The sequence below is a fragment of the Athene noctua genome, chromosome 8 (genome assembly GCF_965140245.1).
Source record: "Athene noctua chromosome 8, bAthNoc1.hap1.1, whole genome shotgun sequence".
Lineage (NCBI taxonomy): Eukaryota > Metazoa > Chordata > Aves > Strigiformes > Strigidae > Athene > Athene noctua.
Window position 1 is genome coordinate 18,660,686 of NC_134044.1, and position 15,058 is coordinate 18,675,743.

The 15,058-nt window shown below is 37.3% G+C and overlaps 1 protein-coding gene across 12 annotated transcripts in view; it reads left to right on the plus strand.

The window, feature by feature from the left end:
* Nucleotides 1-15,058, plus strand: part of ARMC9 (armadillo repeat containing 9) — a 69,558-nt gene that overhangs the window by 34,998 nt on the left and 19,502 nt on the right. For 10 of the 12 annotated variants that reach the window (XR_012634037.1, XM_074911877.1, XM_074911874.1 and 7 more), the window contains 7 exons: nt 1,196-1,335; nt 2,148-2,224; nt 4,175-4,249; nt 5,343-5,433; nt 6,733-6,791; nt 13,295-13,399; nt 14,146-14,261. Coding sequence is in view for 10 of the 12 variants with exons in the window: in XM_074911877.1 (XP_074767978.1) it covers nt 1,196-1,335; nt 2,148-2,224; nt 4,175-4,249; nt 5,343-5,433; nt 6,733-6,791; nt 13,295-13,399; nt 14,146-14,261 (663 nt within the window). In the remaining 2 variants the exon portion in view is untranslated. Of the gene's footprint in view, nt 1-1,195; nt 1,336-2,147; nt 2,225-4,174; nt 4,250-5,342; nt 5,434-6,732; nt 6,792-13,294; nt 13,400-14,145; nt 14,266-15,058 lie in introns of those variants that run through there. The other 2 variants (XM_074911878.1, XR_012634038.1) reach the window with 2 other exon arrangements.

Below are 15,058 nucleotides of genomic sequence, written 5' to 3' on the forward strand. Positions count from 1 at the left end.
CTAAATGTGCTTTGGGTAAAATGCTGGACTGCTTCCTGATGTGATACCTTTACACATATTTGAGATGCGAGAGAATAATTCTTCATAGCATACTGCTTGAAATCTTAAACCAATCTTAGAGAAAGTTATTTTTCTGTTAAAGCAGTTGTTGGTAGTACAAGTTAGTTTGAATTTTGGGGCCTAGGCACTAAGCTACTGAAAATTTGAAAGTCTTTTTACTTTCTAAAAGAGATAAGAATTAATCTCATAGAAGGTTAATTCCAGATATTTGACAAGAGGGACTTTCTTTTAATGTGTCACCAGATGCTCCCTTGTTTTGCTCAGTCCATGCATAGACCTGCAAGATCCAGGACTGAGAAAGTGTATGGGTTTTCAGGAGTAATCCAAATACCCACACCAGCAAAATACCTGCTTTGATCTTTGTAATTTAGATGACTTACTGTCCATAGGTAAGACAATAATGTAATTAAAAATGGTGTTCTTCAGTAAGACCTTTCTATGAGTATATAGTTCTCTCTAGTTCTCTCTTTTTTTCTTTTTTTTCTTTTCTTTTTTTTTTTTTTTTTTTGTATTATAAAGTGAGGAATTTCTGTTGTAGGAGATCACAGTTAGTTGACGACCTGGCACTCTATTGAGTATACTCTTCGAGGGCAGCTACAAGTTGAGTTAAAAGAATATGTGATTTAAGAATCTCTAGGAAAAAAGAGCAACTAGATTTAAGCAAAAGATCTCATTTGTCAAATCAACAGTACAAAAGTGCTATGGCTATCTATGGCCAAAGAAGTAATTAATTTGTTTTATGGTTCTGTTTTGTGTAGCTGGCTTTTTTTACCAATTTTAAGACAATTGAAAGTACAGTTTTAGGTGGAGTGAGAAACCTTAGAAAACGGTGAAGAAACTTACCTCAGCAGTTTGCAGGTTTGTAAAAACAAAACAAAACACAAAAAACCAACCCACCCAACAACGTTTTAGTCCTCTAACCCTATGGGAATCTGCATCTTCAATTTCTTCAGGCTTTATTAATTCTTTAGTTTAATTGGTTCTGCCAAAATGGATAGTTTTGGGAGGTTTTTTGTTGGCAGACTAGTGTATAGCAGGTAGATGAAGGATGGTTTTAATGTGCTTATATTAGCTATAAATTATTTGAAAGCTATATATGGTCTGATTTTTGTGAACTTTTGTTTTTTAATCCTAGGCGTGCACTGCAGTCAGCAATGATCAAAGATGGGCTCATTTTCTGGCTGGTTGATGTTCTAACAGATACAGATTGCCTGTCTGATTACACACTGGAGTATTCTGTTGCCTTGCTCATGAATCTCTGTCTGCGGAGTGCAGGTGTCTTACATTTTGAATTACAACCTTATTCCAAGAAATGGATAGGGAAGATTGTGAATCCTTTTTTCTGATCTCCCTGGATTCTTTCAAGTGACTATAATTAGTAGCAGGAACTCACATAACCAGAGATATTTGAGTGTTACAACCAGTGCTTTTGAGATTTACCAAGAATCCCAAACTATGGAGATTAGCTTGACCAAAATATAAATAATTAAGACAACAGTTAATCAGTGGAACCCTCTAAGAGTTGATTCTTCTTTTGTATCCGTATGTGAGGACTGCTATTCCTAAATTCCAGGTCCACTTTTCAAAGGACACTTCTTACTTGTGTGAGAGATTTGTTTGTATAAAAGAAAGTCAAAACAGAGTTGATCAGTAATGTCAAGGAGCTTAACCTTCACTTTGCTGAATATGCTCAAATGCTTGCATTCTTCATTTCTACAATGCAGATATTCCCCCAAGAAAATAAAGTTCTGTCTATGTCCAAGGGACTTAAAAGAAGCTTAAAGTAAGTTTCGTTTTAAAAAGGAAAGTAAGACAAGGGTGAAAAATTGACTGTTGCCATAAGCAAAATAATGTCTTTGTTAAACTGTTTAAAACCTTTTTGTTTTGCATCTTGTCCAAGATTACAACTGTATCTTACAAATTCAGAGTAACTCCACTGATTTCAGTTCAGTTATGCTGAGCAGCATTTGGCAGGGACAAGGCAAAGTTCTCTGTAAATTATATTTAATACCAATTTTAAGAAGTAAGCAACTTGCTCTGATCTGTTATATTTTTTTCAAGCATATTTATGTTTTCTTCCTTTGCAGGGAAGAAAATGTGTGCAAGGATCGCAAACCATGTACTCAGAGTTCTCTCTGATCTTCTTGGCCATGAGAATCATGAGGTATTTGAACAACAAACTTTAGGTTAAGGAAAAGGCAGAAAGAAAATTTAAAGATTAAAAAAAAGCAAGAAAGGAAGAAATGGAAAAAAGTAAATTGGTTTTGTTTCCCTTGTTAGACCCCCATGAAATTAAGTTGTGTGAAATTTTCCTAAAATTCAATCGTGTAAACTTTTCTTTCATTGGGCACTGTTATTTTCTAGACTTAATTTTGTCTTCCTTGCAGCTAAGAATGCAAGTCTCTTAGATGCATAGTTAACATGCAGTCCATGTACCTTCTTGATTGCAGTTTCTAATGCTGTTTAAATGTCATCTCACACCAAATCATCTCAAGCTTAACTAGTGACATGAACAGTGTATGATGCAAGCCATTATGCAAAACATCAGGTGCAAAGAAGCAAATCTTCTGATAGTTTTAAGGAATATTTTAAGAAAGCAGTACACCTGTGACATTCAAGCCCTAATATCTTTTTATCTACCACTTCATTTAACCTGCCACTTAACCCTTTTTGTGGTTCAAGTTTCTTTTCTGTCTCCAGACATGCTTGCATCTTAGATGCTAAATTAAACTACCTCAGAGGAAAAGATTAGTTATTTCTACCTAATGCTTTTCAACATGTCACTGATATCTGCTGTCTGCTGTACAAAGCATTACTTCAGTTGTCTTTGCAGAGGGTCACTTCTTTAATCATGGAGTAAAATTCAAGGGAGGAGAGAATGCAGGCAAATATTATATGAAGTTGAAACCATAGGGAGGCAGAATTTTCATCAGGGTATTCTAGATTGATTCCTTGATGACTGTGCACAGTGCAATGGAATATAAACTCTCGTGTCTCATGTTTATATACAATGATTGTATCATCAGGTTTTTTGTTTATCACCTCAACCAAAAATAGAGACTAAATTGAAATGAAGCATTTACTCCGCATTTTATGAATTCATTGCAAGATGTACATCAGTTCTTTACTAGCACTGTTTTGATTAAGCTGAAACTTAGCATACCTTTATTGTACTGTTTCACTAGCTTTGTTTTTATGAATGGTGAGAGTTAACACAATACATACTAACACAAAATAACATTGCCATCCCTAGACTGAAGTATTTAGAAAATGCTAGCATACTGTTGAAGTCTGTGTCTTAGAATGGCTTTGAAATTTCTTTCAGGGGGTGCATTCTTACAACCTAGTTTGAATCAGCACAGCTGATAGTAGTTTTGTTATCAAAGTCGAAGGGAATGCTCTTGGGTGCCAGGAGAGCTTTATGAGAAGCTGTGGAATCCTTGTGTAAATCCCAGTCCCTTATCTTTCCTTGCTTCCCCTGCTCCCAGCCTGGCTCACTGTTCATTTTTCCAAGAGTATAGACAGAGTATGACTGGAAGTCTTAGTGTTCCGACAGTAACTGACCAATACAAAGGATCACATAAATGCCGATAAAACTAGTTTGACAGATCTGGTGGCTGTCACTAGCTGTAATACAGAGCTTTCGTGTTAGGTGGGTTTTTTTTCCTCTGCTAAGGGACAGTAACAGGCAGAGTGAGAGGATGTTTGAAGCTGCTACAGCTTTTATCATCCTGCCGAAGGCTACAAGGCGTGAAGCCTGTCTTGAGCTCATGCTGACATCTTGTCCCTGTTCTTTGTCTTGTTTTTGTACTGCCACTAGTGTTTTGTCAGAAACTTTTTTTTTTTTCAGGCTAGGTCAGTTTGCAAGAATACATTTTCAGGAGTGGGGTGGAAATCAGCATGCAGCAGTACTGATTTAGAGCAACCATATCACAGTGTATTTGCGTTCTTGAAGTTTACTGCTTCCCAAGTGGGAATTTTTTCAAGCGTGGGCTAACCCGATTAAACTCTCTAACCATAGTTGCTCTGCACCTTCACTCTTAAATTTTGCTTATAGTCAACTGGGATGAATGTAAGAGTTTCTTAGTGGTATGACTATATTTCTTCCTCTTAGATACAACCATATGTGAATGGAGCACTGTATAGCATTCTTGCTATCCCTTCTATCCGAGAAGAAGCCAGAGCGATGGTAAGAAGTGCTGCTTTGCATAGCACAACAATCAACATATATGCCAATGATGGCATGCACACAGGTACCCATTGAGCAGTGCAGCAGGGCTGTGAGATAGGAGCCGTGGCATTTTGAGAAGGAAATCCGCAAGAGGCCCTCCACCTTTGCTGTTCAGGCAGGCATGGATGGATGTCTCAGACACTTTTGCCATATTTTCTGGTCTTTTCCCAGAAGTGGGGCCCCAGCAGTGTGAAGGTGTGAAGGATTCTGTCTTAAGTATAAATAAAAAGTGTTACTTTAGAATAGTGTTCTCCACCTAGCATTTCATAGACTGGATATGACCCAAGGGATGCTTTCATATTACCTGCTACTTCTGCCCCTTATTGAACTCATTTTGCACCAGTGAATAGCCACTAAGAGTATGAGTTCCTCTTGCTGATTTTGTTTCTGCCTGGTATAGACATGTTTCACTGGAGAGGCAGCAGGAGGAAGGTTTTAGCAGAACTAGGACTTGATCTTCTGTGAAAGTTAGTGTAATGGTAATCATGGCTCTTAACTTCTGAATTTGAGGAACCTGTTCTTAAGATAGCAGTGTATCTTTATCTTAAGAGCTAACCTAGAGAGTTATGCAGATGTAATTGTTGTCAGATGTTTTACCTCAAAGAGCAGGGAGGACTGGAAGGCATCTTAAATAATTAAAGACACAACATCAAGCCTATAAGGGGGCACAAAGAGAGAAGCTGGGTTTAAGAGAAGGTCATAGTTGGTGCTGCTTTTTGCTTTTCTTGTCTGAACCTTGCACTGTTGTCTTTGAATGCAAATTTTCCCTTTTCTGTTGACTATGGTGTACTGAGTTCAGAAGGCAGAAGCAGCAGGTCTATTGTAAAAATTTGCTGTTCATCATAGATACTTCTGTATTTGAACTTAGAAGCAATCTTCTTTTGTCTTTGGGAAGTGTATGGACAAAATGGAGTGCCTAGAGCTGGACACAGCGGTTTGTTTCACACTGCCTCTGTTTTTCCTGACAAAAAAAAAGACATTTTAGCTAACAAAACTCTGTCACTGTGGTCACATGGAATACTAATCTAGCAATGTTTTCCACTACATCCAGGGAATGGAAGAAATTCTGCGCTGCTTTATCAAGGAAGGAAATGCAGAGATGATCCGACAGATTGAATTTATTATCAAGCAGCTCAATTCAGGTCAGAAGAACAGATGCAACTATCTGAGCTGTAAATCTGTCACAAAAGCCACAAGAAAGCTCATGTTTTAACTTGGCGTTGAAACTCTCAAAGAATAACAATAATGTGATGGTCTGAGAAAGGGTGAATAGTGAATGTCAGGATTTGAATGTCAGATGTATTTTAAAATTTCCTTTTGTGTTAGAATTATAAAGAAGAAATAAAAGGCTGAGTAGATCTCAATTCCAAAGTTTTGGGCCTGTAAATAGAATGACCTTGACTGTTTTCTTTCATGCCAGTGGCCCCACAGTAATGAGAGACTGCTGTCAACTACAAAAACAAGCAGGTGATACAATTTGGACAGCAGGATTAGGCACTAGGTCTGTCTCTGCTCATCTCTTGCTCTGTTGAGGAGTGCAGCTTTGTGACCAGAAACGGCTTATCCTGTACAGGGGGCAGAGACACCGTTTTTGGAGAGTATGTTGATGGGTCCCAGGAGTTGTAGATGCTGTGTTAATACAAACAAGTATGACGAGGTGGAATGTTTATTGTATTTTCTTTTTCCTGTGGCTGAACGGAAAGCTGAAGAAAGAGAAATTGAATATTGAAAAGGAGGTGAATTCTGATTAAATCTTTCTGTACAGTAAAAATAGAACACTGCTTTCTTTGGCTTTTGAAAAGAGCAGAAGACTGCATATCTTACGGTTCTAGCTTGTAAAAGAACAATAAAGTATTTAAGCACCGTATTGCCACAATGTAATATTTGTTTAGCAATTGCTTCTCTTCTCCCTGTGAATTGTATTTCTAAAAGGCTTTTGTCTGACTGGTGAGTAAATGTTGAGCATACAGATTTCCAGCATAAACTTGGCTGCTTTTTTCTAGGGAAATGAGTTTGTCCAAAATTTACAATATGTATTCCATGTGAGCACTCTTTTTACATATAAAGGCAGTATAATATTAAAGTGGCCATAGGGAGAAGTAGAGTCTTCTATTAAAAATCAGTTGAAAAATAGACAAACTTGCAAGTGCACACACTTTCATTCAAGTCGTGCTGGTAAATACGCTGAACCATCATAGTGGGATTTATGAGAAAATAACTCTTCTAGGGTGTTTCTGTTTCTGCCATTTTCCCAATATGAATTTATTTCACTGCTTTTTAGAATGCTTTATAGGAGTAAGTAATTCCAATAGTTGTTCTGAAAAGAATGGGATGTCTCTGTAAGAAGCAAGCTAAATCTTACTCTTGTAGAAGAGAGGCACTAAGAGATTCTGTTAAGTTGTACATGCCTTCTTACACTATTTTGTTTTGCTTTTTTCTAGAAGAGCCATTAAATGATAGTATTGCATCTGATGATGAAGAGGAGGAGGAGGAGGAGGAAGTAAGTATAAAGGCCTTCTGGCACCTTTTAGAAAAGTCCTTAACCTTCTAGACAGAAAATATTTGTGTCAATAAACCTGACTTTGTTTTTTTGGTGGTTGCTGATTTTGTTTCTTAGTTTTATTTAATTATCCTTGTATTAACAAGAAAAATGGATCTGTTTCCATTACCTTTTCTTCATTGGAAGTCCTACTTTTATTTTGACAAGTTGCCATCTCTGTGATAACTAAAGGATTATAGCCTGAAATAAGTAAGAAGATGGGGAGTTATTGCAGCAGTAGAAATCTTGCTTTCAAGCAGACCCATTCCAGCAATTAAAAATAAAGGAAGCAAATGAACCAGTATATTACCAGAATAGTTTATAAACAGGTTGTCACTTTTTCTTAAGGTGTTATTATCTGTTTAGGGTGTGACTACTTCTTTTGCTGTTTAGAAACTTTTAAATGTGTTAATAAATTGTCTGTATATAAAAAATAGTCATTACAAATTAAGAAATAACTCCAATAAGAAAAGAAAAAAAAAAGACACAGTAAGCATGAGAAACTTTATCATAGCAAATATAAAATGGTTAGCTGTGTATTTCCAGCTCTGCTAATAAATGCATTTTATACAAGTACTTCAGCATTTTTTTAAGAAGCTGTCTTCATAGAGCAATGGGATCCTAGGTGTAGACAACACAGAGTATTCAATCATCTAAATTAACAAGCAAAGCAAGATGTAAATGATGTGAAGGAAATGTTAAACTCAGTCTTCACTGGTGATATTGCCATTGCCATGTTGTCATGAATGCATGGGGCAGGGGGTTGAAAATATACTGTGTAGGCAGTTACATGGGAGTTTTATCTGAAAGAAGTCTACCAAATAACACTTTTCTTTTATTGAAGAGTCTTGCATGAGAAATTTAAAAGAACATCTATGGTAGATGTCCTTGGAACAGCGTTTGAACATGCTTAGGTGGGTGTATGTGTGCACATACATAAACACATACACTGAAGAAGTCAGTGACATTGAGTGTTAATGATCTTTGCAAAACATTCTTGTGCAAGAAACATTACTGGAGAACATATTTACTAAAAAACAAGTTTTTAGACAAAATGTAAGAACCAACAAAGAATAAGACACATAAAACTTGCCAAGTCAGTTGGGTCCACATTCTACTAGCTTGTTGCACATGAACACAAATGCTAGTGAACAGTGAGAACCATGCTACAGTCTCAAACCTGCCCTGTTATTACAGGGTGACTGAGTGCATTTTCAGGTGCACATTGAGCCTTTTATGTTTTGAAATCAGAGAAAGAAATGTAAATACCCTGATTCTAACAGGTGTGGTATGCTCTCAGGTGCCATGGGGTGTGGCACCTTTGCCTGGCAGCATCCAGGGAAGTTTTGCACTGGTTGTATTAGTTAGTTAGTTTGTGTTGTGGCACAATAGGGGGTGAACACATGAACTAATTACCCTTGACACTTTGCCTAAACTTAAAGCTATGTGGAAATTCGAAGCTTAGAGCTACAAGGAAGTTTTCTTTAACAGTCGGCTCTCCCCCTTTTGTTCAAAGGGGGTCAGTAAACTGGTTTTGTCTCATAGGAATAGATGATTGTAATTGTTTCACCTCCTTCAGCACTGAAGGGAGTTTTCAGTAATCTTTCCACTCCTTCCACCCCAAATCAATGCTTGATGTGCAAGATGGGCTTTCTAGGAATTAATCATCATAACTTTCCTTTGTTTAATAAACTTTTTAACACCCTTTCAGTGATGTTCCAAGGCTTTGGGTGTCTTAAGTATATGATGAGAATCGAGGTGATGATATTTTCATTTGCACTCTATTATACTTTTTTGAAGGATACTGTGTTCTGTTGGGAAAGCAGAGAGATAAGGAACACCCTCATGAAGGGTGTGGCATTGAATTGCATGATAATGTTGAACACTTTCATTACTTTACCTGCTCTTGGGAACAAAAGGAAGGTGAGTTTTCCTATTCAGCCATATCCCCTAGACGAGCTTCTGCTGTTTACAATCCCAGCCGAGGCTCTATGTCAAATCATTTTGAAATACATTTCACCACTGAACCATCATGTCATTAAAATGAACTTCTGTTACTTCTTATTATTTGACTCAGTAAGTTTTTGAAACAGAGAAGTGTCTGATTCCAGTTTTTTGTTAGGTTTACCATTATATTAAAAAGTCTCATTAAGCCAATTTAAAAACTGTTTCTAGTGTAACATTAACTGTGGCATGTTCTAAATCCTAATTGTTGCTGGGAACTGGGATTCTGGTCTGTTGCAAGGTGTCCTGGTTTCTTAGTCCCTCAGTTTAGAAAATATAGCATACAAACAGCATGGCAGCAAAATGCTACACAAAATGCATAATGTTGTTACTTTGCTAAATAAGCAAAGATTTGTTGACTCACTGCCTCAGTGCTTGGAGCCTTTCTGTATTTTGGAAATTCTGTGAGTTATTGTTCTTTGATGGGGTTTTGTGATAACATCTGATGTTGTGATCTGGCAACAGAAAGTTTTGGAAAACTTTATCACAAGTCTTGCCTTTAAGGAACTTTTAAAAATTAATACAGTATTTCAGAATATGTCCATATACTGACAATTTAATGACATGCATTCAAACTGCTTACTGATATAATTTGTTGCTGATGTACTTGATATTTATACCTTCACAACTTAAGAAACAGCTTAAAGACTCTTTTATGCAGACTTGGTTTGCAGGTTTTGCCCCAGCTTTTATTGTTTCCAAGAGCATGTGAAGGTTCCCATGCTGTTACTATTACCTTTCATGCTTTTTTGCCTTTATCTGTGTTTAATTTAGAGTTGTTGAATTCTGTCTTTGGCTTTGAGCAGATCTTGTGGTAATGACTACTTTCTCCTAAACACTGCTGCCAAGATGTGGTTTAGCCAGTTAGAGGATAATTCTGGGATTTCTAAGGGCATCATACACTCAGAAATTTAAGATTCTGTAATGTGTGATAAACCAAATAAAAAAGTGTCTGTGTGTATACTGTTATTCAGAAACAAATTGGCTTTTGGGTTTGAGATTTAGTGTAGAGCTCAGGATGCACTGGCTTCTGGAGTACATACCCACCTTTGTTATGTTAGCCATCTGGGGTGTGTTGACACCCACAGTCACACTGCATATTTTCTGGTGCTTAATATTCTTTTGACTGTTCTGTTAAATACTAACTTATTTATCTTCAGTATTTGATCTTTACATTTGCTTTTTATTTTACTTTTACCATCTTTAAAAGCTGCTTGTAAAAGTGAATATGTGATATTGTAGCTCTAATTCAAAAGTTTAGTTACAAACTTGAGCTACATTTCATAACTGTATAGTGACAATTCATCAGACACCCTCTGATCCCCCATCACTCAGCACCTGGCAATAAAATCAGTAAACTGCAGTGTGAAAATACACTTCAGCTAGAAAGTGTATCAAAAGGAGAGCTTAATCACAGACCTAATCGCAGGACTTCAAGCTATTACATTAAAGGACTTTGCTGCCAATGTCTGCTGCAACCTGTGGGCAATGGTGAACAGGGCACCAATTGTGTTATTTCAGCAGTGGAATGACGGCATGTCTGTCAAAGCTGTTTTTCTGTACAAGGAGGTAGAGGATGGACATGTTCAGGCTCAGTTACGTGGTATGTAAAATAATGTCAAGGAGCAAGGTTGGCAGGAAGAGGTGCTTCCCAGAAACTGGCATTCTCTTATCTGACAAAATGTGTCAACCAGAATATTGGAAGAGGTGGAACTTGGGGAAACCAAGGCGATCTATGAGGAGAAGTTAAATACATCAATACATCATGCATGCAGATTGCTGAATGAAAGAGCAGAGTGGTGTTCTGACTGTAACATGTAACACTCTACCTAGGCACAGTGTAGACAGTCTTCTGTAAAGAACCCTTGAAGAGAAAACTGTTAGCTCTTGATGCTGCATTAACATACCATATAAAAAAGATTTCCACCAGGCTCTTTATATAGCTCATCTTTGCAACTTTTAATTTTTATTTTTTTTTAAAGTACAGTATATTGTGGAGGTTGGAGTGTGGGGATTTTTGTTTTGCTTGATACAGATGGTTGTTGCCTAGTCTACAAGTGTTTTTCTGTGTTTTTCCATTATTTTTTGCACACCTACCCTGCTTCCCAGGTAATTAGGAGCAGATTATAATTTATCATGCTTTGGAGATAAAGGCAGATTGAACATCTTCCTGAGGGCCTATACAGCCTTATCTTTTATGGCTGAGCATCTAGAGAATACATCTTTAGGAGGATGAAGAGGATTAACAATGTGGTATCTTCAGAGCACTTAGAGAAGAACTAGGGTTTTATTAAATCCATACATAAACAAATACATTATGGAAAAATTTTACTCTAAACCTGAGAACATTGTGTGGACTACTGGCAGTATTTCTGTAACTGCTTCAGTTGTTCACACACTGGCATCTAATGTCTCTTCAGTTTAACTACAGCATAGGCAGCACCTGCACAGGGCTGTTGGATATGACTTGGGACCTGCGGGAGGTTTGTGCCTTTTCAGAGCTTTTCACTAGAAGACTAGATAGGATATTTAGGATATTTCAAGTAGAACTAGATGGTGCTGTGGGCTACTGAATTGAGTCCTTTGTGTCTACTTTTTATTTCTGCTTGACACCTGTAAATGAGGAGGTGATGAGCAAAGAGCATAACTAAATCAAAACAAAAATTATGTTTTTTAAGCCGTTTGGGACAGAGGTCATTGAACCTGAAAAAATGGAAACCTGTAGAGCTCTCGGGTAGTCAACACCTGCTTGGTGTGAGTGATGGCGGTCTCGTTATTTTGCACCAAAGACTGGAATCAGTCAGCCATTTCCCTTGTAGGAAATACCTTCCCTGTACAACTTCCAGTGATTTTTTTCTGATGTTGTTTTTGTAGAGCACTGTTCAAGCATCCATATTACTGGCTAATCTTTGTGGCAGAGGGTATTTCTTACTTAGGCTATTTGAGTCTAAATCTCACTAAAGTGAAACTGCTTTTCATTTTCTTTGTGCTCTGGGGCTCATTTGTTTTCAACGGAGTTTATGCCAGGCTCTCTACGTTGCTATTACAATAGAATTATTATTAGAATGATTCATTTACTACTTTTTCTGACAGTCATTTACATTTACTGTCACAGCCTGTTTCAAAAGCAAAGCACATCATCTTCATCTGGGGTGGGTCTTATTTAGGGTATCTTGTGCAGCACAGACAAGAATTCTTTTCATTAGCAAAACACAAGCAAAAATACTATCTTGTTCATGTATTACTACTTTTGGCTTGCTGAAGAGTCCCTCAAACTTTAAAATTTCCTGCCTTGTAGATTTGTAGAAGATGCAGAACTTTCATGAAAGAAGAATCACCCATAGTTATACTAGAAATAGGCACATGAGAGTGAATTCTTGGTGCTTTTCATTTGAGAAGTTGATTATATCTGGGTTTTTTTGAATAAAATCAACAGAGGATTGTTGCCTTCTTGTATGATATTTGTATCCTAAAGTACTGATTCTAAGAATTTTGCACCGGCCCAATATTGTCAGCTTTCAAGCTTCCTTGCAAACCTGAGTAGCTGCTGTTGCTGATGCACTTTGCTCTAAAAACAGCTGTTGTCAGATGCCCGTGGTCTCAGAAGGACACACCCCAGAGTGCTGAATATGCTTACAGGCATTTTGATGTCATGGAATGCTAGCATTATGTTCATAAAAGACTATGACTTATATTAAGGTGTGCTTACTTTATTTTTACTGCTAGTTGTTATATTCTAACTTAAATCTATGGTTTTATTACTGTCAGATGATGCTGATACAGAGTGAGATCCAGACAAGTTTTCTATCAAGTTTCCTACTCTTTGCTTGAGTGATAACTTTCTTGTGCTTTTTTTTTTGTTGTTTAGAATTGACTCACCTCACATTTTTGTTGTGTGTTAAGGTGGCCTTTTCTCAGTCTCTAGCGTGGCTGAGAAATGCCATCAGGTTGTTTTTTTCGATCTACTGCATGACTAGATTGACCTGGGCAGATCTGCAAAAACTAAAATTCCAAACTTCATACCAGCTGCTTGTTAAGAACAGAGCACTGCATCTCTTCAGACTAGTATGCAGTGTTCTACAAAGATACTAATGACTGAGATTTTTCCTGAGCCTTTATTAGGTCAAGTAAGTAATAATTATTTGGGGTTGGAAATTTGAAGAACAGCTTTTGAAATGCATATGGTACTTCTTGGTGTAGCATTTGTGGAAAAGGGGTGGCTTTTTTCTTCTCTCGGGATTCTTTAGTTTCTGATTATATCAAAAGTTTAGGTAGGTTTGTCTTTAGGTGTCTGCTTTTTTGGTGGAAAATGCTTGTACATTACCACTTACATGTGCAGTACTAACAGTCATTTATCTGGACAGTACATATCATCCAGGTGACTACTGAAGTGAGAACTAAATTTGAAATGAGAACTTCTTGGAACCTGGGCTCAAATAATATGTGAGTTGCTGTTGCAGGAGGACCATGACATCATGGAGGCTGATCTGGACAAGGATGAGGTTTTGCAACCTCAGCTGGGAGAGCTTGCAGGAGAGAAGCTGCTAACAACTGAGTACTTGGGAGTGAGTACCACTTATTAGGATCTTGAAATAGTTTGCTGGATTAAGTGTTTGATTTCAGTAGTTTCACCACTTTCTAAAAATCTTTTCTTCAGTTTGTTGCTTGAAGACCTGGGTTCTGCCTGCATATCAGTCCAAATCTTTCACGGTCTGTTTTATTAGCTGCTGTTCAGAAGATGTAGAATAAGTTTGAGAAAGGTAGCTACCCTTTCACAGAAGGTGGTTAGGCTGTGGCTTAACAATAAGCTAAAGGCAGCCTTAGGGTTCTAGTGCTACAACAGTGATTCTGTGGGCACACAAAGCAAAATGCTGAGCAAGTTAACACTGAAACACCCTGCTGGTCTGAAATTATTTGGGAAAAAAAAAAAAAAAAAAAAAGTTGAAAAGTTAACTGCTCCTGCAGGCATTATGCCAGATCAGGTATTGTATGTCTTACCTCAAGCATTAAGTAAAAAAGCATGAAGTTTGCATGAATGCCATTTAGTGTGCTGTGACTAATTTGAGATAAATGTGACTGTGTACCTTCTGGATCACAGAGTCCATAGGTCTACCAATGATGATGGAAACGTGACTTGAGATAAGATATGGAATAGCCTACAGTGATTCCAGGGAATTTTATCTAGTGACACCAGAATGCAACTTAGCTTCTGACGCAATGTTTCTATAGAATTTTCTCTATGGCTCCAGTTACGTGTCTTTCCACTGCATTTTTCCCCCCCCCCCCTATTTCTTTATTTCCTATGTATCAGATAATGACTCATACTCCAAAAACCAAGAAGAAGCTGTTGCCTGGTGTCCATCAGAGTATAGATGAGCCTCTCCAGAGACCTGTGACACCAGGTTATCACAGAACTGCATACCTAATGTAAGTCCAAACAAATGAGATTGCATTGGATTTTTTAAAGCTCCTTTAAAAAGCAAAACAACAAGAAAACCCCCCAACACCGACTGATAAATAAACCTTCCCTACCTAAAAATGCATTACCATTGTCATTCCTTAATGATCATTTCAAAGAAAGAAAGGAGGGCAATATTGTAGGCTGAGAAGGGTCCATTGGCTGAGGACACATACTTAGCATAGTTGAGTAAGTGTTTACTGATCAGTTTGATTTAAATTTGCATTATATCCACACAGTTCATAGTCCTTTCATCTTCTCATAATATATTCTATTGGTAAGTTGCATGGAGTGTGTAAAATGCCTGGATCTTCCACTTTATAAGCAAGAAAGTATATTGCTCTGGGGAGATTTGCTACCCACCCATAAAAGGACAGATTAACACGAAAATGGAAAAGACAAAAATTCTTGTTATTTTGGATTCCCTGCTTTGGAAGAAATACGTTTTCCAGTGAGATGATCTGTGACACCTTGCTCTTGGTGTGATTGGCGTCAGAGGTAGGAGGCTGCATTGTAAATGGAATAAAGAAATCCTAGAGTACAGAGCTCCTTGAATATGCTCTGCCTGCTGTTAGAACATGTATATCTTAATATTTTAATTTCTGAGATGAGTCTTCTCCTTTTTACTGACCTGACTGAGGAAGTAATATACCAATGAGATCTCAAATGTAAATTATTTTTTACTTTCAGTTGCATACAGTTTTGGATTTGATTAAATCCGGGTAACTATGATACATGCAGCCGTTTATCATGAAGATTTAATGTT